The sequence below is a fragment of the Pogonomyrmex barbatus genome, unplaced genomic scaffold (genome assembly GCF_055798465.1).
Source record: "Pogonomyrmex barbatus isolate J1 unplaced genomic scaffold, ASM5579846v1 scaffold4, whole genome shotgun sequence".
Lineage (NCBI taxonomy): Eukaryota > Metazoa > Arthropoda > Insecta > Hymenoptera > Formicidae > Pogonomyrmex > Pogonomyrmex barbatus.
In genome coordinates this window covers 10982258-11000071 of record NW_028297138.1, presented here as the reverse complement: position 1 = coordinate 11000071, position 17814 = coordinate 10982258, and the positions used below count along the sequence as shown (strand labels likewise).

The following is a 17814-nucleotide window of genomic DNA, read 5'->3' as shown; positions in this document are numbered from 1 at the left end:
AACAATCACCTAAATTATTATTTTCGCTAAAACAATATTTAAAAATTGGTTTTTTATTCACGTCCACGCCCTCCCTTGTTGGCGTTCTGTAAAAATATAATTTCAGTAAAACCGCAGCTTTCGCACAAAAAGCTTTCTCCTAAAAACAGCGTGTAATACACGCGAAATTCATCGCTTATCAAAGCAAGAGGCGTCTATTGGGGGGCTAAATAAAAAATTATGAAACCAATCTCGGTTTTCGCGCCGTCCGCGCGTCGGCGACGGTGCCGATCAATATACCGTGTGGGCAGATACAAGCGCGCGCGCGCGCGCACATTCACGGTCTTGGTTCGATAGCGACGAGCTCGTTCCTGTCCTGCCGTGAATCCTAGAATTTTGCGAGAGGAGAGCGATCGTTCTATCCTGCACATCTCAGCGGAAAATCGTAAAGAATCTGTCACGATGTCGAGCAGCAAGTGTGTGAAGCAGCCGCGTAAGACTTACACCAAGGAGCAGCATGAGATGACGCACTCCGAGAAGCTGAGGCTGATTGACGACGAGCTGAATTCCTTTTACAAGTAACGAACTATTCTCAGTATGTCTGAATGCTGGCAGATCTTTTTCAATTATTCAATCTTTTCGATATATTTTTCGTCGTGCTTTCATCACCTAACTAAAAATAAAAATAAAATAAAATGAATTAGTTACATTAATCCCACGTTTGTTGAGATATAAACAGAGATATTTTTTGAGACATTTTTCGAATCAGTATTATATAGTTAATAATCGTTTCTGCAAAAAGCAGATTTCTTTATAGAGTTACAGCAATGTGACTGTTTTTTTTTTCTCACTGTGAGCATTGTCGCTGTATCTCCAAAGTTTCTTCGTAGATACTGCCAGCAGGCGGGTTTCACCGAGGAGGAGATGGACATCATTTGCCAGCCGCTCGTGGCGGCGATGCGTCGCTCATGGTTGCAGCTCGTCTTTCGCGGCACCTTGGTACTGATAGTCCTGGGTACTCTCGCATGCCTCGCGGCTCAATTAGACATTGTCGGCACACATTTCACCGCCCTCAGTCGCCTGGTGCTAATCAAGCTGTTACCGATCTGGAATTGGCAGCCGCTTTATTACGAGAATTGCATGATGAACAATCCCTTCTACAATGATTACACCATCACAGAAGAGGACTGTGTGGTACGCATCGTGTTTTCAGGATAAGAGAAACCTAAATTGTTGAAAAAAAAAAAAAAGATTGTGTCGTAATTTCCGAAACTGAATTAATATCTTAAGAGGAAGCAGAATACGTACTTGAGATTAACGTCCGAATAATTGGCAGAAGTCTTTCTTGCAGACCTGCGAGGCGTTGGAAACGATAGACCGTCTGTCGGACGTGCGGTATCGTAATCTGGTCGACAATTACCTGAGTCGCGACGCACCAGCCATCATCACGGATGCGATGGACTCTTGGGCGGTTATGAATACCGATTACTTCTGGTTCGACAATATTACTCATGTGAGTGTAGTAGACGAGCTTTGTCGCCTTATTATAACTGTATCACACTCAATCTCTTCAGGGATCGAGTTGAAGGAAAAAACATAGAGTTCAATAATCGAATATTGAATTATCTTGGAAGGCAGAATTGTCAAAGAATTTCTGACAGGCATCATTTTTACAACTTTTAAAAAAAAAAAAAAAAAAAAAGAAATGAATGATCCTGTATGAAGAAACGCTATTTTTCGACGCAAACAGCTCTATCTGGAGAACGAACGGCTGATGGAGACTGTACCCTGCGCCCTGACCTCGAATCTGCGTACCGGCTCGTCCGACCTCGCGGCATTTCTACGACGCGTGCATGCGCCTGAAGTCGCCAAGTGGTTTGTTCACTGGCAGAACTGCGACATCAACGCCGTGAAAGTGCTCAGAAAGTACTATCAGCGACCATACTTCCTCTCCAGCACGGTCTCGCCAGCGCATTTCAACTGGGTGCTCATGTCCTCGGATTACAATAGCCCGAGCTACAAGAAGGTCGAGCTCGACTCCGGCCTGATCGCCCTCGCTCAGCTCCGTGGTGCGACTCAGCTGCGTCTCACCCCCATAAATCCCTGCAATAGTTCGTGCCCCGAGCTGATCGCCGATCTACATCAAGGCGAGATGCGTAAGTGCCATGACTAAAATGGGACCAGAGTACGGAGCACCTTTAGCGGTAAGCCGGACTGGGTGACGTTCTGAAAGGATATTAGGCTAAAATATTTTTAGTGAGTTGTACAATTGTTGAATTATTTATTAATAATATGATAACTAAAGATCTTGTTTCTTAGTTCTACCTACTAGCTAAAAGGTGTTCCGTATTTCCGGTCAAAATTGCGTGATGACAATGGGCGAACAAGGGATTGGGCTGTAATGAATTCGAATTTCCAATTAAAATCTCGCTCATTATATTAATTATCCATTTCTCGGATAATTAATCTCGCAAAACGAAGGTTAATATAGATATATATTTCTCGGTCTTATTTTATAAATCTCATAAAACTTCAATATTGTCTGACTATATTGTCAATCGTTGCAACTGAAGATATTTCCGAATTAATTGTATTTCATTCGATGCATACTGCACAATCCTCTCTATTCTTTCCATGAATTCCATTTGAATTACAGTAGCCAAATATTTTTTGATTTTTACGTGTCACTTGGGAATCAGATAAAATATTTATTTATTTATCGAAGAGACCTATCTAGAGTCGAATGATAAAATTAGCGACAGTCTCGCGAATTTCATAAAGATTTCACGATCTCGCATATCAAACTCATTCCACGTTTCTTTCCAATAATGATATCTTGTTATCGTTCGCAACGATTTGCTTCTTGATAAATTATTCATTACATTGCCGCAGTCGTGTTCACGAATGTGATGTGGACGCTTGAGTACGCACCGATGCGCGGCCTGGATAACATCGCCATACTCACGGAAACTGTCTGGGAGGAGGACACATAGATTATAACTTGGAGATCGTTTCATCTCGGAGATCTCATCGTCACGCGAAATACCCCTAGTCCCGCAATACTCTCCGACGTGACAGCGTCGGTATATATCATTATATATATATATATATATATATATATATATATTGTATACTCGTTCCCCATTATGATACGCACTAAATAAAAATTGAGCATTCTGGTTTCACGGTTCTGGATCAATTATTTTCCCTACAACAGAGAAGAGTGGCGTTGCCCTGTGGGCTGTCTGCGAGACAAACCGACTAACGCTGCGCGAAATCGATGCGGTGGTTCACAACGAGGTATACCAGAAGTAACAACAAACAAGATTCGTTTTTTATTAATTAATCGTTTATAATAACATTGTGTGTGTGTTCTTATGGGCTCTTTTTAAGTCTCCTCTTTTTTTTCCTCTTTATATATAGCAGCTTCTTTTTTTTCCTCCTGTCTCTCTTAGCTCATCTCGATCTAACAAAGAGTAAGATCGTCACGTACCGATTCATAGAAAAAACAAAGCGCAAGATTACTGAATGACAAACGTAGCTGGCGTATCTCTCTCTTAGCATATTTAAGAGACGATGCGATATATTTCCCTTTTTTTTTTTTTTTTCGTTTATATTGAAACGTTATATAGTCGATTTGCGCTACCTCCTGCTCCCGCTTCATACATCCTCAATGTCGACTTGAGAAAGAACAATAAGAGACAATAATTGGCGATTAATTAACGCCGTCCGGATAGCTTCGCAGCATCCTCCTTATTACCGTTCCTCTGTCAGTCACTTTGATTCATTATAGCGCTCTCTCCCTCCGTCAATGAAGCTTTCCTAGTCCCAAGACGATCCCCGTCGATCTCATTGGAGCGCCGATGTCTGTTTAAGTATTTTACCGGAGAGTCCCATAATTTTTCCGATTTCTGATTAACAAACTCCTAAAATAAATCATTCTTAGAAAGTAAAAACTATCAAATATAGTCGCCAAATTTAAGTCATGTTGACTCTCGCGAGTACAACTTTTAATTTCATTAATCGTGAAACGTTTTACTATCGGTTACTTTCAACGGTAAAAATCTTAAACGGACACTTGGACTTAAACGGACCTTCATCGACGCGTGTCGACCTGGGGGTTGTATGTCTGTGTATGTATGAGTGTGTGTGTACGTATGTGTGTTTTGTGAATGCGTGGAGGGCGGGCGTTATATTTATTCTATTCGACACCTAGTAGGTGAAATCAACCCAGTGCCTTACGCCTAAAAAGTATCTACGAAGACCGAAAGAAACGTCCGGAAAATATGGAGGATCGTTGGGCGCACCTGCGTTCCTTTCAGCATTCGAGAGCTCGCTCGCTCGCTCGCTCGCTCATTCGTTAACCGATTTCATTCTCGACACCGATCGCCGCGATATCAAAAGAGCTACACGGATCGTCCCATTCAGAGGCTAAAAGTCGAAAACGATGAGAATGTACAATGAGATATACAGAGGCGTGAAGCCCGATAAACGATCCCGAGGAATACGGCTCTGCGTGGACCAGTCGCAATATATCATATGGTACCGCTGAATTAAAACCGCCGATCTGTCATTGTACAGTTAATTGCGATAATCGGAGGAAAAGATTAATGTTCGCCTTCGATAGAATTTGTAACGAAGAAATTGTGGAATAGATAATAATTCGCATTCAGTCACGTAGGACACACTTGAAAATCATTACCTATGATGAGATTAGAGGCGGTGAAGACTTAAATTTGAAAATTTAATTTTAATTATAAATATAAGATTTTTTTATGCAATACGATGTAGACGATCACGATGTATTCTAACACGATGACAGATCAGAAGGCTTAAGAAGCGGCACCACATCGCGAAATCCTGTCCGCGCTCGATCGTCTTGTCGCGTTTCGTTATTTTATTGTTCTCGTTAAACGATTGATCGCTATCGAATCGTTAGCGCTTGGTCTGGACCGCGCGAAGAGGATGAGCGTCGCGGTGGTGACCCGCCGAACATTTTTTTTTTTTAACGCGAGATACAGATAATGAGTCCGTTCGCGTGAAAGTCATATAGGTGCGTTTTAGGGTGATCATATCTAAAAGTCTAACGATAATAAGTAAAAATGCTTACATCTCTCTCTCTCTCTCTCTCTCTCTCTCTCTTTCTCTCTTTCTTTCTCTTTTCGACTTTGTACCGTAAGTAAAAGCACTAAATGTGTGCGCGCCGCATCGACGATTAGTTTCTTTTCTTTTCATTTTTTAACTCTCATATGTTTCTCTCTCCTTCGAAGACCCGCTTCTTGTCGGAAACCGCTCGACATCTCGCGTCGGTGTTCCTCTAAATTCTCTCCCCACTTCTCTATCTTCTCTTCTCTTTACGCTTATAATCAATTTTAAGTCCGTAACAAATATGTATACTTTCTCGCTCGCGCGAAAGATAACTATACACGGCTATATTATAGAGATACGTGTGGGATAACGCACAAAACAATCGAAGAAAGACATACAATGACCGCGATATACGTGAGAGATTACACACATTCGCTATTTAGTGTCTTGGTACTCGTTATAACACCCGCGGCATCGGAAACTTCGATATCAGTCTTTTTTTCACATCGCCTGAATCAAGATTATTAGTCAGATATGAGTTCGGTGTTATCGTAATACAGTGCGAATATCGTGAAGGGAGGGGGCGAGGAAGGGATGGAGAGCGAGGAGAACAATGAACGAAAAGCCGTGGAACGAAACTACGTGGAAGGAACGTGCTCTAATAAATGATGATATCACTTTCCATTCGATTACTACTCGAACCATCCAGTCGTGTAGTTCCGTAAACGAGCATTGATATTCTCTCTTTAAAATCTGTGTTTATATGTACAATCTAATCAAAAAATACAACGCGATGAAAATAAACATTTAGGCGAGCGGGATCCCGCCATTCGCAAATCGTTACCGTATGCTGCATTACTGATATCCTCGCGGATTTATTCCGCGAGCGGTCGCCGAAAAAGCGACAGATTCTCACATGTCTCTACGCGCGATCTCTACGTTTGATGCTACACGACCGGATCTGATCGGTCGATCGCCGGACTTGTCAATACATTCGAAGTCGAGTACTATCATACGTCTTATCATACTATCGCGCGACAAGTATAGGCGAAAAAATAAAAAATAAAAGCGAGAAACACACGCTTCAAATGCCGTTGTTCTGTCTATTTTTTGATTCAGACAGACTCACTCCGTGCAAGCGTAATCGATCATACGTAAGCTTGTGTAACGAAAACATCGCGTTAGGGAGATATATCTCTCGCGATTAACTTTTATATGCATATCTTATTAATATTTACAGCACTTGTGATAAATCTTATTAATTTATTGATCTCTTCATTCTTCAACAGTTCATGCATGGAAAACTCTGATCAACAATGACAAATCATCGTAAGGCATTTACCTGATTACATGATAGAAAAATGAGTTCTTTAATTAGTTTATTTAAATAATGAATATCGACTTTTTTTAACATTTAAGATTTCGCTTTGGTCCATAATGACGTATACTTGATGTTCCTATTATGCGTCACGTTAGTATCGTTCTGTTTACGACCTCAGAAAGTCAATTTTATTTCTGTCTTATTATTTTTCTGAATATCGCGATGCTAGCCCTTTTACTCCCATCTTAGGATATTTAATACGTTCTAAATTCTAACAAAGCGTTGCAACTGCATTATTATGAGATACATTAGTCTGTCCCCCTCCTTAAAATAATCATTAAAGCTGCAATGGGACACGTGCTGATGAGGATGAAAAGATTAAATAGCGATCTTGAGTTTTCTAGGAATTGTTCCTTTTCTCAACGAAAATGAGATTATCTCCCTATGCGGTGTTTCTCTTTTTCTTCAAAATCTCGAGCTTGCCTCGCTGTATATGTTTATTCACTATCGCTGAAAAACATATGAGAAGCGAATACATACACAGGACAGGCGCGAGTTAACAATTAAGTATAAGATCGTAGTATGATGTTGATATCGTGGAGATGATGATGATGATGATGGTGATGGTGATGGTGATGGTGATGATAATGATGATAATGATGATGATAATGATGATGGTGATGATGGATGATGATGTTGATGATGTTGATGATGATATTGAAAATGGTAATGACGGTAATAGTGGATCCAGGAAAGATTCGTCGCTCTTCCTCCGCCATATTTTTTCGCTAAAGATATTTTGGCGAAAGAAAACAATCGAAGGTAAAGATACTTTGTACAAAATACGATACAAGTAGCGATGTAACAACATTTTGCAATAGTTAAATATAATATATGTATATATATATATATATGTGTGTGTGTGTGTGTGTGTGTGTGTGTGTGTGTGTGTGTGTGTGTGTGTGTGTGTGTATGCATATGTATATATGTATATCCCGTTACTATTTAATACGCGTACACGTTACAATTTCTCGTTACACATCTCGCCTGTTTTTCTCACACATACAGTTATGATATATAGTTGTTTGATAAAACGTCGATCGATTCGCCCGTCCCGATCGAAAGATCGAGTAGCGTTTCGTTCTGCGTTTCATTGGTGTCTGACATTGCTCGATCACTCTGTTTCGCCTTCGATTTTTGTGCGCCATTCAGGACAAGCCCGACAATAAATAATCGACATTATCATTCACTTCCGGGTATCGTCTTGCAATTGATGTGCTTAATTCTTTTCAGATTCGAACAGGCGATTCCGATTTCGAGATTCATCCGAGCGATCGAAAACACGAGACTCGAGGATCTCTCCTTTTCTCTTCCCCCCTCTCTCTCTCTCTCTCTCTCTCTCTCTCTCTCTCTCTCTCTCTCTCACACGCACGCGCGCGCGCGCGCGCGCGCGCACACACACACACACACACACACACACACACACACACAGACAGTCCAGACACGATCCATTTATACGCAGGTCCATCCGAGAATACTGGAATAAAAGCGAAGGATACAGGGTAATGTAAGGGAAAAAGGGGAACAGAGATTTCCAATCTCACACACACGGGAACAAGAGAAAATTATCGAGACGAGAGACCATCATCGTTTATTCGTGTATGCGCCGCTACGGTTCTCGATATAGCGCACTCGATTTCCATGAGAGAAAAAAAATAGCTAAAGAATTATTGATTAGAGATATGATCATTAGTTGCTGCTGGATGAGACGGTTCTCTCAAGGCACACCCATGTTGTTGTTGTTGTCACGTTCTCACTCCTACACGGCGATATGATTCATCTCTTTGTAACTCAGCCTCTATTTATCCATCTTATATATCCATCTTTCGCTTACATGAAAAATCCGATTTCGGTTTGTCTAGCTTTGCTTCGTTAGTGATTCATTTTTGCACATGCTCATTTTAGCTCAACGCAGGATGCTTTTCTCTTCCTTGAAGATGCTCGAATCCGCATTCAACAAAAATTTATCTTTCATTCTGAGAATCGAACGGCGCTCCGAATAACGCAAAGAGGACGAAGAGAGATTGGAAGAAATAGTTGCGTGGATATGCGATTTTTACATAACTTGGCGATACTCGTTCGTAATATATTTCGCAGATAATATTCCATTAATTATCTTATGTATTAGGAGTTTCCAAGACGATCCGGCGGACGAGCAATCGACAAGTATGTTCTCAATAAACCGCGCAGCACCGATCGAGGATCTTATCGTCGCGTGAAGAAGAAGAAGACAAACTAGTAGAAGAAGATTAGGAAAAGGAGGATTAAGAAGAAGTTTGATGAATCTTGTACGCGTTTCTTCTCGATCGATGGAATGTCAATGTCGATTCTCGGCGTCGGTTCTTTTTTTCATCTCGAGCGGTCTCTACCGAACGTCTTTTTTCCCCTTCCTTCATATCAGTTATATTCGTCCAGCGATGGTTTCTCTTTATTTTGTAATAATTAACGATTATTAATAGCGAGTAGCAACAATAACAGCAGCAGCAACAGCAGCAGCAGCAGCGATGGCGGCGCACTCCTCCTTATTTCGTCCTCCCTGCAACAATACTCGGCAGGATCTCGCGCCTTCGTTACGTATCTTCCGCTGTCGAATAACCTTTCATCATAATACTGAGTTACGCAGCTCACAATCGGTAAGATTGATCTGCGTGCAAACGCGGACGTCGAGCGCGAGAAGAACGAAACGGAAACGATCGCAACAACGCGTCGTCGTTATCATCGTTATCGTCATCACCGTCACGTCGTCAGCGATCGCTCCTCCTCACTTGCCCAATCCGAACTTCATGAAGATCAGCTCCTTCCCTTTAGAAAGTATATCACCACCCGCGCTCGCGCCCGCCATTTCGGTGAACTTCTGCATCAGGTTCGGCCCGGTGCTTTGTTGCTGTGGCTGCTGCTGCTGCTGTTGACCCTGCGTCGTGTTGGGTTGCGTCTTGGATTGCGCCGTCGGCAGCACCGCCGGGATTCCTCTCATAGGCTTGCTGGCGCTCTGAGGACCGCCCATCCCGCCCTGTTGATTTTGTTGCCCGAACGATTGGCCCAGTTGCTGCTGTTGCTGCGGCTGTTGAAACTGTTGCGTCGATTGCTGCGGATATCCTTGATTAGGTTGCTGCTGCTGCTGCTGGTATGGTTGATTCGGCTGCTGCTGATACGGCTGCTGCTGGCCCTGATAATCCTGCTGCTGCTGGAATTGCTGGCCCGAGCCCTGCATACCTGGCATGTTACTACCAGCGATCCGATTGACCACGCCGCCCCTCCCCTTCCCCTAAAAATAAAAAGACGTGGTTAACTCGGTGGTTCTTTTCCTCTCTCCCGACAATAATCGTTTTGTTTTACTGATGTTCAATCGCTAACAAACGAATAAATTGAATAATCTATATTTTCGCCTAGCTCTATCGCGCTCTATCGTTACTTTCGCTAGTGTCATTTCTGCACGATGCCGTTCTTTTATCACTCTGAAGAATCTACGCTCGCTAACGTAAATAAATTGTCGGCGATTCGGAAGATATATGCGATGATCCCTCTTTTATGTAACAGTAATTGGCGAGAGAAAAAAATACTTTGAATGTATGTCGAGATAAAAGAAAGAAGAACATATGATTGAACTTATAGATCTTCGTGTTGTATTTCCGATTCATCATTCTGTTGAATTGTATCAGTGTATTCACATCACGATGGTTTCACGAAGTACGTATCATCTTCTTTTTTTCTGTTTTTAATTGCAATGATTTTTATTAAAATGATGGAAGATCAAATAAGACAACGCTATAGCATGCTGCACGATTTAAAGCGTTTATACAATATGGTGAAAATACATCGACACGAGCTACACATAATTCATGTGCCACGTTCGGCACGCGTGTTTCGCAATAAAGCGTGACTCATACTTACAAAAAGAAGGATGCATACAACTAAGTGAAATGCAAAAATACTGACTCAGCGCCATCGGGCGTTTCTAGTAAAAAATTATTGGAATTTTTCTCAGTTCATATTGCAATTGAAAACTTGGTATTTCAAAAAATTCATCTTACGTATAAAATAATTAAAATATCTCTTTTTATATCGTGTACATATTTATACTTTGCATTCATGCAAAAAAATAAGAGTTTATTCAGTATTTGTAGCATAAGTAATCAGAATCGCCAGTTAAAGCACATAGACAGCAACATGTAATGAAAAATGCATAGAAATGCGAGATCATGTAATCTTTTATAAACGTTTCTATAATTCAATTGATATCCAAATTCTATTCATTTAAAAGTAATGACGTAAATCAAATGAAGAATGTTAAAAAATTTTCGATCAATCATGTTTTATAAGCAGACATTAATTTGCTCTAGAATTTCATAATTTCATTAACAAAAGATTCAAGTTCTCCCTCTCTCCATTTTTCCTCGAAAGGTAATTGACAACTTATGGCAAACGACGGACAATCGTCGATTGTGGAAGCTTCGATGTACCTGAAGAACAAGTGCACAAAAAAATCTGGACAAAAGCACACATATTCGACAAAAAGCATAGACGAGATAGAAAGATAGAGAGAGAGAGAGAGAGAAAGAGAAAGCGTAGAAGAAATTCTCGGAAGAGGAGCGGGCTCACCTGTTGCTGAAGGTGGGGCGGTACGGGACCTTGCTGATGGGCACCCATGACACCGCCGCCGGGTGGCAAGTGACTGGGCCCATGCTGATTGGACGTGGTTACGGTCGTGTAGCTGTGGTGATTCGCTTGTTGGTAGGCTAGATGCGGTGGATTGTTTTGATGTTGTAGTTGATGTTGTTGGTTGTTCATTAGTGATGGTGATGGTTGTTGTTGTAGTTGTCTAGAGTCTAAGTGACAGACAGGGACAGACACAGGCACAATGCAGGCATCTAGCAACAGAGAAGAGAACAGAACCGTGTTGTCATTCATGGCGCATTTATCTTTTACTTTTCATTGTCTTTTCTTTTTTTTTCTCTTTATTCTTTTAATTTAATTTATGTTCTTTTTCTCTTTTCCTTCGAGTCGATCGAGCATGCCGGGGTATATACACTCGAGCCGAGTTTTCAAAGAGTCGCGACGTACTTTCGGCGAAACGGATCGCCCCGACGGGATCATCCAAATCGCGCAGAGAGTCTCAGAATCATTTGGCAAGTCACGTATGTTTTATCAGACACGACATCATATGTTCTCCGGTATTTTCGGAGGAAAGTTGCGATCGTCGCCGTCTATTATTGGATCGATCATGAATAAACGGGAAATCAACGTAATCGTAAATGGCCAGCATGACAACACGACACGAACGACAATCATGTGACACGACGACCATCGATCAGTTCAGGCACACAGAAACAAATGTCGGTATAAAGTAAACTGTTATATATCACAGCGACATGATCGTGTGTATATAATCAGTCGATAAATATATATATATATATAGTGTAAATATATATAATATATACGTATGTATATAATATAGACAGAGAGAATAGGACAGATACGTAGAATAATAGTAACAGGAGGCAGATAGTGCCCGGAGAGAAAAAAAAAATATATATATAAAAATATACATGTGTTGCACTTGTATATAAATATATATATATATATGTAGATATATACTTATATAACAGAAGACACTGAAAGCAGCTTGGTGTTTCATTGCATATATATAAATATATATAATCTATCGTCGTGTATATAATAGAACACGTGTTTCCTCGGACGTGTTTCACCAATTTATATATATATATATATATATATATATATATATATATATACACACACACACACACATGTGACGCGATGAATCTCTATCGATGTAACACTTGTATAACGCTGACGATCGTGGCAACAATTACGGATAATGTGACGTTTGTTTAAATGTCTACGAGAGCGTGGGTATATATATATATATATCGATGTATACTGCTGAAGAACCGGTGTTGACCGGCGTGTGAAGCGATACAAGGAGAATCCCTCTCATCGAGAGGGTAAACGTGTAAGGGCGTGCCAACACGCGGTTTTCGCACTCCGCTCCAAAGTAATTCCCTCTAATTATACACCGCATGCTCATTCGGCTCGAATTGCATATCGATTCGGACTCGCCAGATTGCGCAACATTAACGGTATATAACCACAGTGTGGCCCTTCTGCCTGTCGTCTGGCACACATCTGGTTTCGTGTCTTGTGTTGCTTGACGCTTGCATTTCCGTTTGTGCACACACCGACCCGACGCCATCGTTTCAATTGCATTTCCATGTGGAAAAACGATAATAATAACAATAACAATAATAAAATTCTATTATTACTATTAGCAACACGACGATATGTTTGATTTGATTGCGTATTCATCTAGAAATATTGAAACAGCGCATCGTATCGGTGTGAAAACGTACGTCAACAACCCCTCGAGCCAGTTCCAACATCCCGTTGCCTTGGGTCCGCGAGGAGAGTGAATCTTACACAACACATGGCAATCTCTAGCGAAAACCAATAGCTTCTGGTTTTTAACAATTTGGCAGTTTACGTTTCCTTTTACATTGCATTGCGGATGCTGCGTTACTACATCAAAACACTCTCGGTGATTAGGAACGTCAAAACGATATCAATATATACACACAGGAAAAGAATTTTGCTGCGAAGGGAAGATTGTTGTCGCTATTATGTATTTAATGTTAAAGCAAAATCATGTTTTGTTATCAAAAGCAGTTATAAAATCTAGTCTCTTGATAAAAAATAGAAAAACCATGTTTTTTCGTAAAAATATAAATTTACTACTAAATGAAATATACAAATAAATGCAGCAAATAAAATTAATATTCTTAACAAATATTTCTTAAATAAAATAATAATAGTTAATATTTCTTAAATAAAATATTAAAATTTTTCACTATCCATATAATAATCGAATTTGTTATTTGCCAAAATAATATACAGAATAGACGAGCAAACTTCTTTTCTCCGTGCAAAACACATTGATAATTCCGATGTCGTCTTGGCTTGAGGAGCTATCCATGCCCTGATAATCGGCACTGTAGGAAGGATTTGATGAATATGAATGATATTTGATGTTACGTGTTTACCTTTGCCACGTCGGAGACCAGCCGGGGGTGGTTCCCGAGGTGGTGGTGGTGGTCCTCTTGCACCCGGCCCTTGACTTTGACCGCCGGGTCGTCTGCTACCCTGTGGCGGTTGTCCCTGATTCTGTCCAGGTGCTTCAGTGAGGAAGTTACTCGGTACCAAACCGCGCACGCCGTTCAACTCGCCCATATAAAAACCATCATCATCCATGTCGCCATAGACATAGATCTCATTTCCAGTTTGGAATGTTAATTCGACTTGCTGTAAAATAAAGACAATTAATAACAATTAATTAATAATTGAATAATCAGAAATAGCTAACAGAATTTAAAAATTAGATTAAAAATATTTTAATCATATGGTTAAATTTAAAATGTTATAATAAAAATCTTACAGCATCAACATTAGGAGATAATTCATGAGGATCGTAATCATAGAGAGCTATCATCTTTTTCACAGGCATGCTTGCATAAATGTCTCCCCATCTCTCACTTTGCGTAGGTCCTCTCCTACCAGGCTGACCTTGACCTGGCGGTTCTTTAATTTCCTCTACCATATTATAAGGAATATATCCTCGCCTACCACGAAATTCGCCCCAGTAAAAACCATCAGGATCTTTGTCACCATATACCTATGGGATAAAACAAAATATAAGAGCAAGATATTATGTTTATATTTCATAAAACGCAATTTTTATGAATTTTTAATAAATATGAATCGAATGTGTAATTGAATATTCTTCAATTAATAAAAAATTTTATAAGAAAAATATTATTTTTTCTTACGCAAAAACATTCAGATTAAAATTCATTTAAATTTAATTAAAATAATAATTTTAATATTTTTATAAAAGTGTATTAAACAGAAATGTTACAGAAAAAGATAAAACCTTGAGAATGTCGCCTTCTGAAAATGTCAATTCATCCTCACACGCATCTGGATTCGGTGACATGGTTGTAGGATTGTAATCGAATAGCGCTACGAACCACCGTGGTCTTTTATTCATTTGTTGAGCTGCGATCGGTGGATGACTCACTCCTCCTTGAGCTTGTGCTCGTCCACCACGGTAGACTGGTCCTCTTCCTCTTTGAGATCCTGAGCAATATTTTAAAAAGAAGAAAGCATTATAACATGTGACACACATAGATCCATTTCATACGATTAAAGTAGAAAGACGATTATACAGCAGGAATCTTAGTTTACGTCAACATTTCATGGAAAGAGTGTAAAGAGTCCGAAAGAAGAGGAGAGTACCACAGTCGTCTTATCTTCCGAGTTGTAACACAAACAGCAATTTCCCGAAACAACTAATTAGAATGAAAAGAAAAATATTGGGAAATCAGAAATAGATGCAGAGAGCAAAGAAGAATTCCATCACAGCAACACACAATGGCCATTATATCTACCCGCTTGATCATAATAAGGATCTTGTGATCTACCGCTGGGACCGCCCATGCTAGGAGATCTATGCGCTCCAGGCGGGCTCTGAGGATCCATTTGGGGACCATATCGATGATGTAGACCGTGATGCTGTGGTGGCATTCCCCGCGATCTTCGCGAGGGATCGTCCTCCTCACTATTCGCTTCGCTCGCAGAATCTTTTGTGATTTCCGGAATTCCTAGACGAGATAATTAAAAATCGCGATTAAGCAAAAGCATGCATCACGCAGGGGAGCTTGGGTCCTGTGGAAGTTATTTATCGTCGAACCCAGATTCCCTTGCCTCTGTATATTTCTGTATATTTACCCATTTGAGAAATGCTCTGTCCGGGATAGATCTCCTTGTCAGAGAGATTTTCGTCTGTCTCGATGATCACCTGACCGTGAGCGTCTACCCTTGTGCCAACGTGTCGTCGCATGTGCGAGGGCACGGGTGCGTTCGGGTATCGCTGACTTACGCCAGCAGTCATGCGATGACGATTAGGATCATCCTGTTGGGGACCCATGGTCGATTGTTGCGGTTGTCGTTGGTCCACCATGTGTGGAAGTCCACCATGGGATGGCGGCATGTGAGTAGTGGAACCACCGCGAAGTACACTGCAAGGTATCGCAGTTGCGCAACTATCTCCCGATTGACTTTCCCTGCTCTTAGTTCTGACGGTGATGTGTTTTGGATTAAGACCCATGAGTTTATGTATATCGACGAGCGCATGATCGCCGGTGGGGCTGTCGACGTCGGTGACCTTCTTACCATCGGCGTACACCGCGTAACCGGTGACGGCCGAACCGTTTAGGGCAACAGGCTGCCAGGTCACTAGCAAAGTGCCGTCCTGCGGTCCAGCCTCCACCTGAAAGTTAAATAACATCGCATATCATTAGTACTTCTAAAACTTTAGAATTATATCATTTGGATGGAAATTTCAGAAAATCTAATAAAAATTCTGCCCGCCAAATTTTTATCCTATTCCTAGAAAACTTCTAAAATTTAATATTGTTATCAGAATTCATATTCTAGAAAAGTTTAGTGTCGTAAAATTTAAATAATTTAAAATATAAATTATATTAACCTGGATATCGACCGGAGGATCCGGCAATCCCTTGGGCAATGTTTTAAAGTGGACATGACAGGCCAGGTTGTTTGCCGCCTGGGCATTTTGGTCCTCAAAATGCGTCGCTCGCAGATTCTTCGCTTTGACGGTCACCCTGTATATCGTCGATGGAGCTAGACCGGTGATAGTGTGTCTGTAGACACCCGGCTTCACGGTTCTCACCTCCACGTTGTTTACACATACGACATGTTGATGGTTGCTGTTACTCGGTAGCCAAGATATTACGGCACTAGTTGCTGTGACATTCGACGCTTTGACGGCGGTGGGACCTAACGCGACATCCTTACCAATTACCATCGTGCAGGCGGCGTCACGCGACGTCCTTCTCGAATGCGTGACCGAGCGCACGCTTATCCTATGCGGCTGCGTCAGCGAAAAAATACGTTTCAAGACAATTAACATATGTATTACGCAAAAACATCTGATATTTTTAATTACATGTCCTGGAATTTTAGAATCATTTAAATGGAATTTTAGAATCATTTGCTGTTCCCATATAAAATTCAAGATAATTAATCTTTTCTGTAAAGAGCTTCATATCTTATTGCTTATCAGGATTAATGATAAATGATAAATGATAAATGATGAATGATTAATGATCTTATTATACTAATGGTCGATCAGTAATTATATATAAATCGTATTAATTAATACAGTTTTAATAAAAATTTAGAGTTCTCCTTTGTGTATGTATAAATTCTTCTTAATAAAGATTTTACTACAAACCCGCGTAGAGTCGACTCCCTCCACCAAAGCCCTAGTCCTCTCGGTAGCCTTCACCGTGACCTTCAACACGCCGTCCACGTAGACATGATAGGATTCGAGCTGGTGCGTGTTCTCAGGTGCGGTCCATCCGATCAGCACGCTCTTGTTGAGTTGCCGCTCGAGTGTGAGGTGCTGCGGCGCCGGAACTAGGTCCGAAAACATGTAGACTTCTTCAGGAGGAAAAGACAAAGACAAAGCCTAGCTGTAGCTAAGGATTTCTCACTATCATCTATCTCTCTAAGCCAGCCTAAATCCAGCCAACACTTAACACGGTGCAACAATTCGGTTTTCTGTGTTTCCCATTTTATTGTGTGACTATTCACTTCGTGAAAACCAGTTCAGGATTAAGGCGTGGATGTTTACTGTGTAAAGATCTCTTATTCCGAATTATTAACATGCAATAAAGCAAAGAGAAGAGTTGTAGGAGGAATATTCAGGATAATTCGATTTTGGTTTTTAGACACTATATATCACGTTAAACACACGTGCATGCATAGAAACAAAACCGACAAACTGCGACAGCAAAATTTTTTTATATAATTTTTATGATTGCATGACGATTGCGTTATTTTGTCAAAAACGTACAGGAAAAATGTTTTAAATACATCGCTAAACAATCAGTTTTTCTAGAGATGATCCAAGTACCATATATCTACATTTACTGGATTGCGAACGTCAAATTTGATATACATTACATCTAATTCAGCATTAAGGACATGCGTTATACATGTCATGTTTTGCAGAAAATCGCAAAGAATTAATAAAAAAGTACTAACCTGGCGGTTCTTGCTCATCCTCCTCTGCAATATTGTCGAGTTCTGCGTACGCAGATAGCTCTGCTTGACGATTCCGGTTACCTTCTTCCAATGCAGCTAATTCTAAATCAATATCTTGCAGATAGCACTAAAATAAATCAAACCAGTTACTATTGTCATTCGGCATTCTCTAAATAAAATTTTTAATATATAGTACCTCTGTATTTTATTCTTATTACTTT

At 40.5% G+C, this 17814-nt stretch overlaps 2 protein-coding genes across 19 annotated transcripts in view; one reads left to right on the top strand and one right to left on the bottom strand.

Moving 5' to 3' along the window:
• Window positions 1-303: 303 nt before the first annotated feature.
• LOC105433026 (uncharacterized) lies at window positions 304-3164 on the top strand. Of its 3 annotated transcripts, none has more exons than XM_089081119.1 (5): window positions 304-557; window positions 870-1173; window positions 1316-1492; window positions 1730-2135; window positions 2872-3164. In XM_089081119.1, the coding sequence occupies exons 1-5, from the start codon at window positions 442-444 to the stop codon at window positions 2970-2972; spliced, it is 1104 nt and encodes a 367-aa protein (XP_088937245.1). In that variant the 5' UTR covers window positions 304-441; the 3' UTR covers window positions 2973-3164. The 3 variants fall into 3 exon arrangements, with proteins under 3 accessions (XP_088937245.1, XP_011646399.1, XP_088937246.1); XM_011648097.3 differs by having other exon boundaries at window positions 305-557; window positions 1331-1492; XM_089081120.1 differs by having other exon boundaries at window positions 313-574.
• Window positions 3165-3291: 127 nt separating this feature from the next.
• Rbp (RIMS binding protein) overlaps window positions 3292-17814 on the bottom strand; it is a 24351-nt gene continuing 9828 nt past the window's right edge. For 9 of the 16 annotated variants that reach the window (XM_089081083.1, XM_089081086.1, XM_089081090.1 and 6 more), the window contains 10 exons: window positions 17594-17720; window positions 16779-16987; window positions 16011-16415; window positions 15251-15791; window positions 14911-15123; window positions 14394-14599; window positions 13899-14135; window positions 13507-13765; window positions 11048-11316; window positions 3292-9713 (listed from right to left, as the gene is read on the bottom strand). In XM_089081083.1, the coding sequence (XP_088937209.1) occupies window positions 9210-9713; window positions 11048-11316; window positions 13507-13765; window positions 13899-14135; window positions 14394-14599; window positions 14911-15123; window positions 15251-15791; window positions 16011-16415; window positions 16779-16987; window positions 17594-17720 (2970 nt within the window). In that variant the 3' untranslated portion in view covers window positions 3292-9209. Of the gene's footprint in view, window positions 9714-11047; window positions 11317-11345; window positions 11653-13506; window positions 13766-13898; window positions 14136-14393; window positions 14600-14910; window positions 15124-15250; window positions 15792-16010; window positions 16416-16778; window positions 16988-17593; window positions 17721-17814 lie in introns of those variants that run through there. The other 7 variants (XM_089081089.1, XM_089081092.1, XM_089081088.1 and 4 more) reach the window with 7 other exon arrangements.

Bases quoted from the DNA above. Each gene is read 5' to 3' on its own strand.
- LOC105433026 (XM_089081119.1), top strand. From the start codon at position 442: ATGTCGAGCAGCAAGTGTGTGAAGCAGCCGCGTAAGACTTACACCAAG. The intron at 558-869 runs GTAACGAACTAT...GTTTCTTCGTAG, and splicing joins GAGCTGAATTCCTTTTACAA to ATACTGCCAGCAGGCGGGTT. The intron at 1,493-1,729 runs GTGAGTGTAGTA...CGACGCAAACAG, and splicing joins GGTTCGACAATATTACTCAT to CTCTATCTGGAGAACGAACG.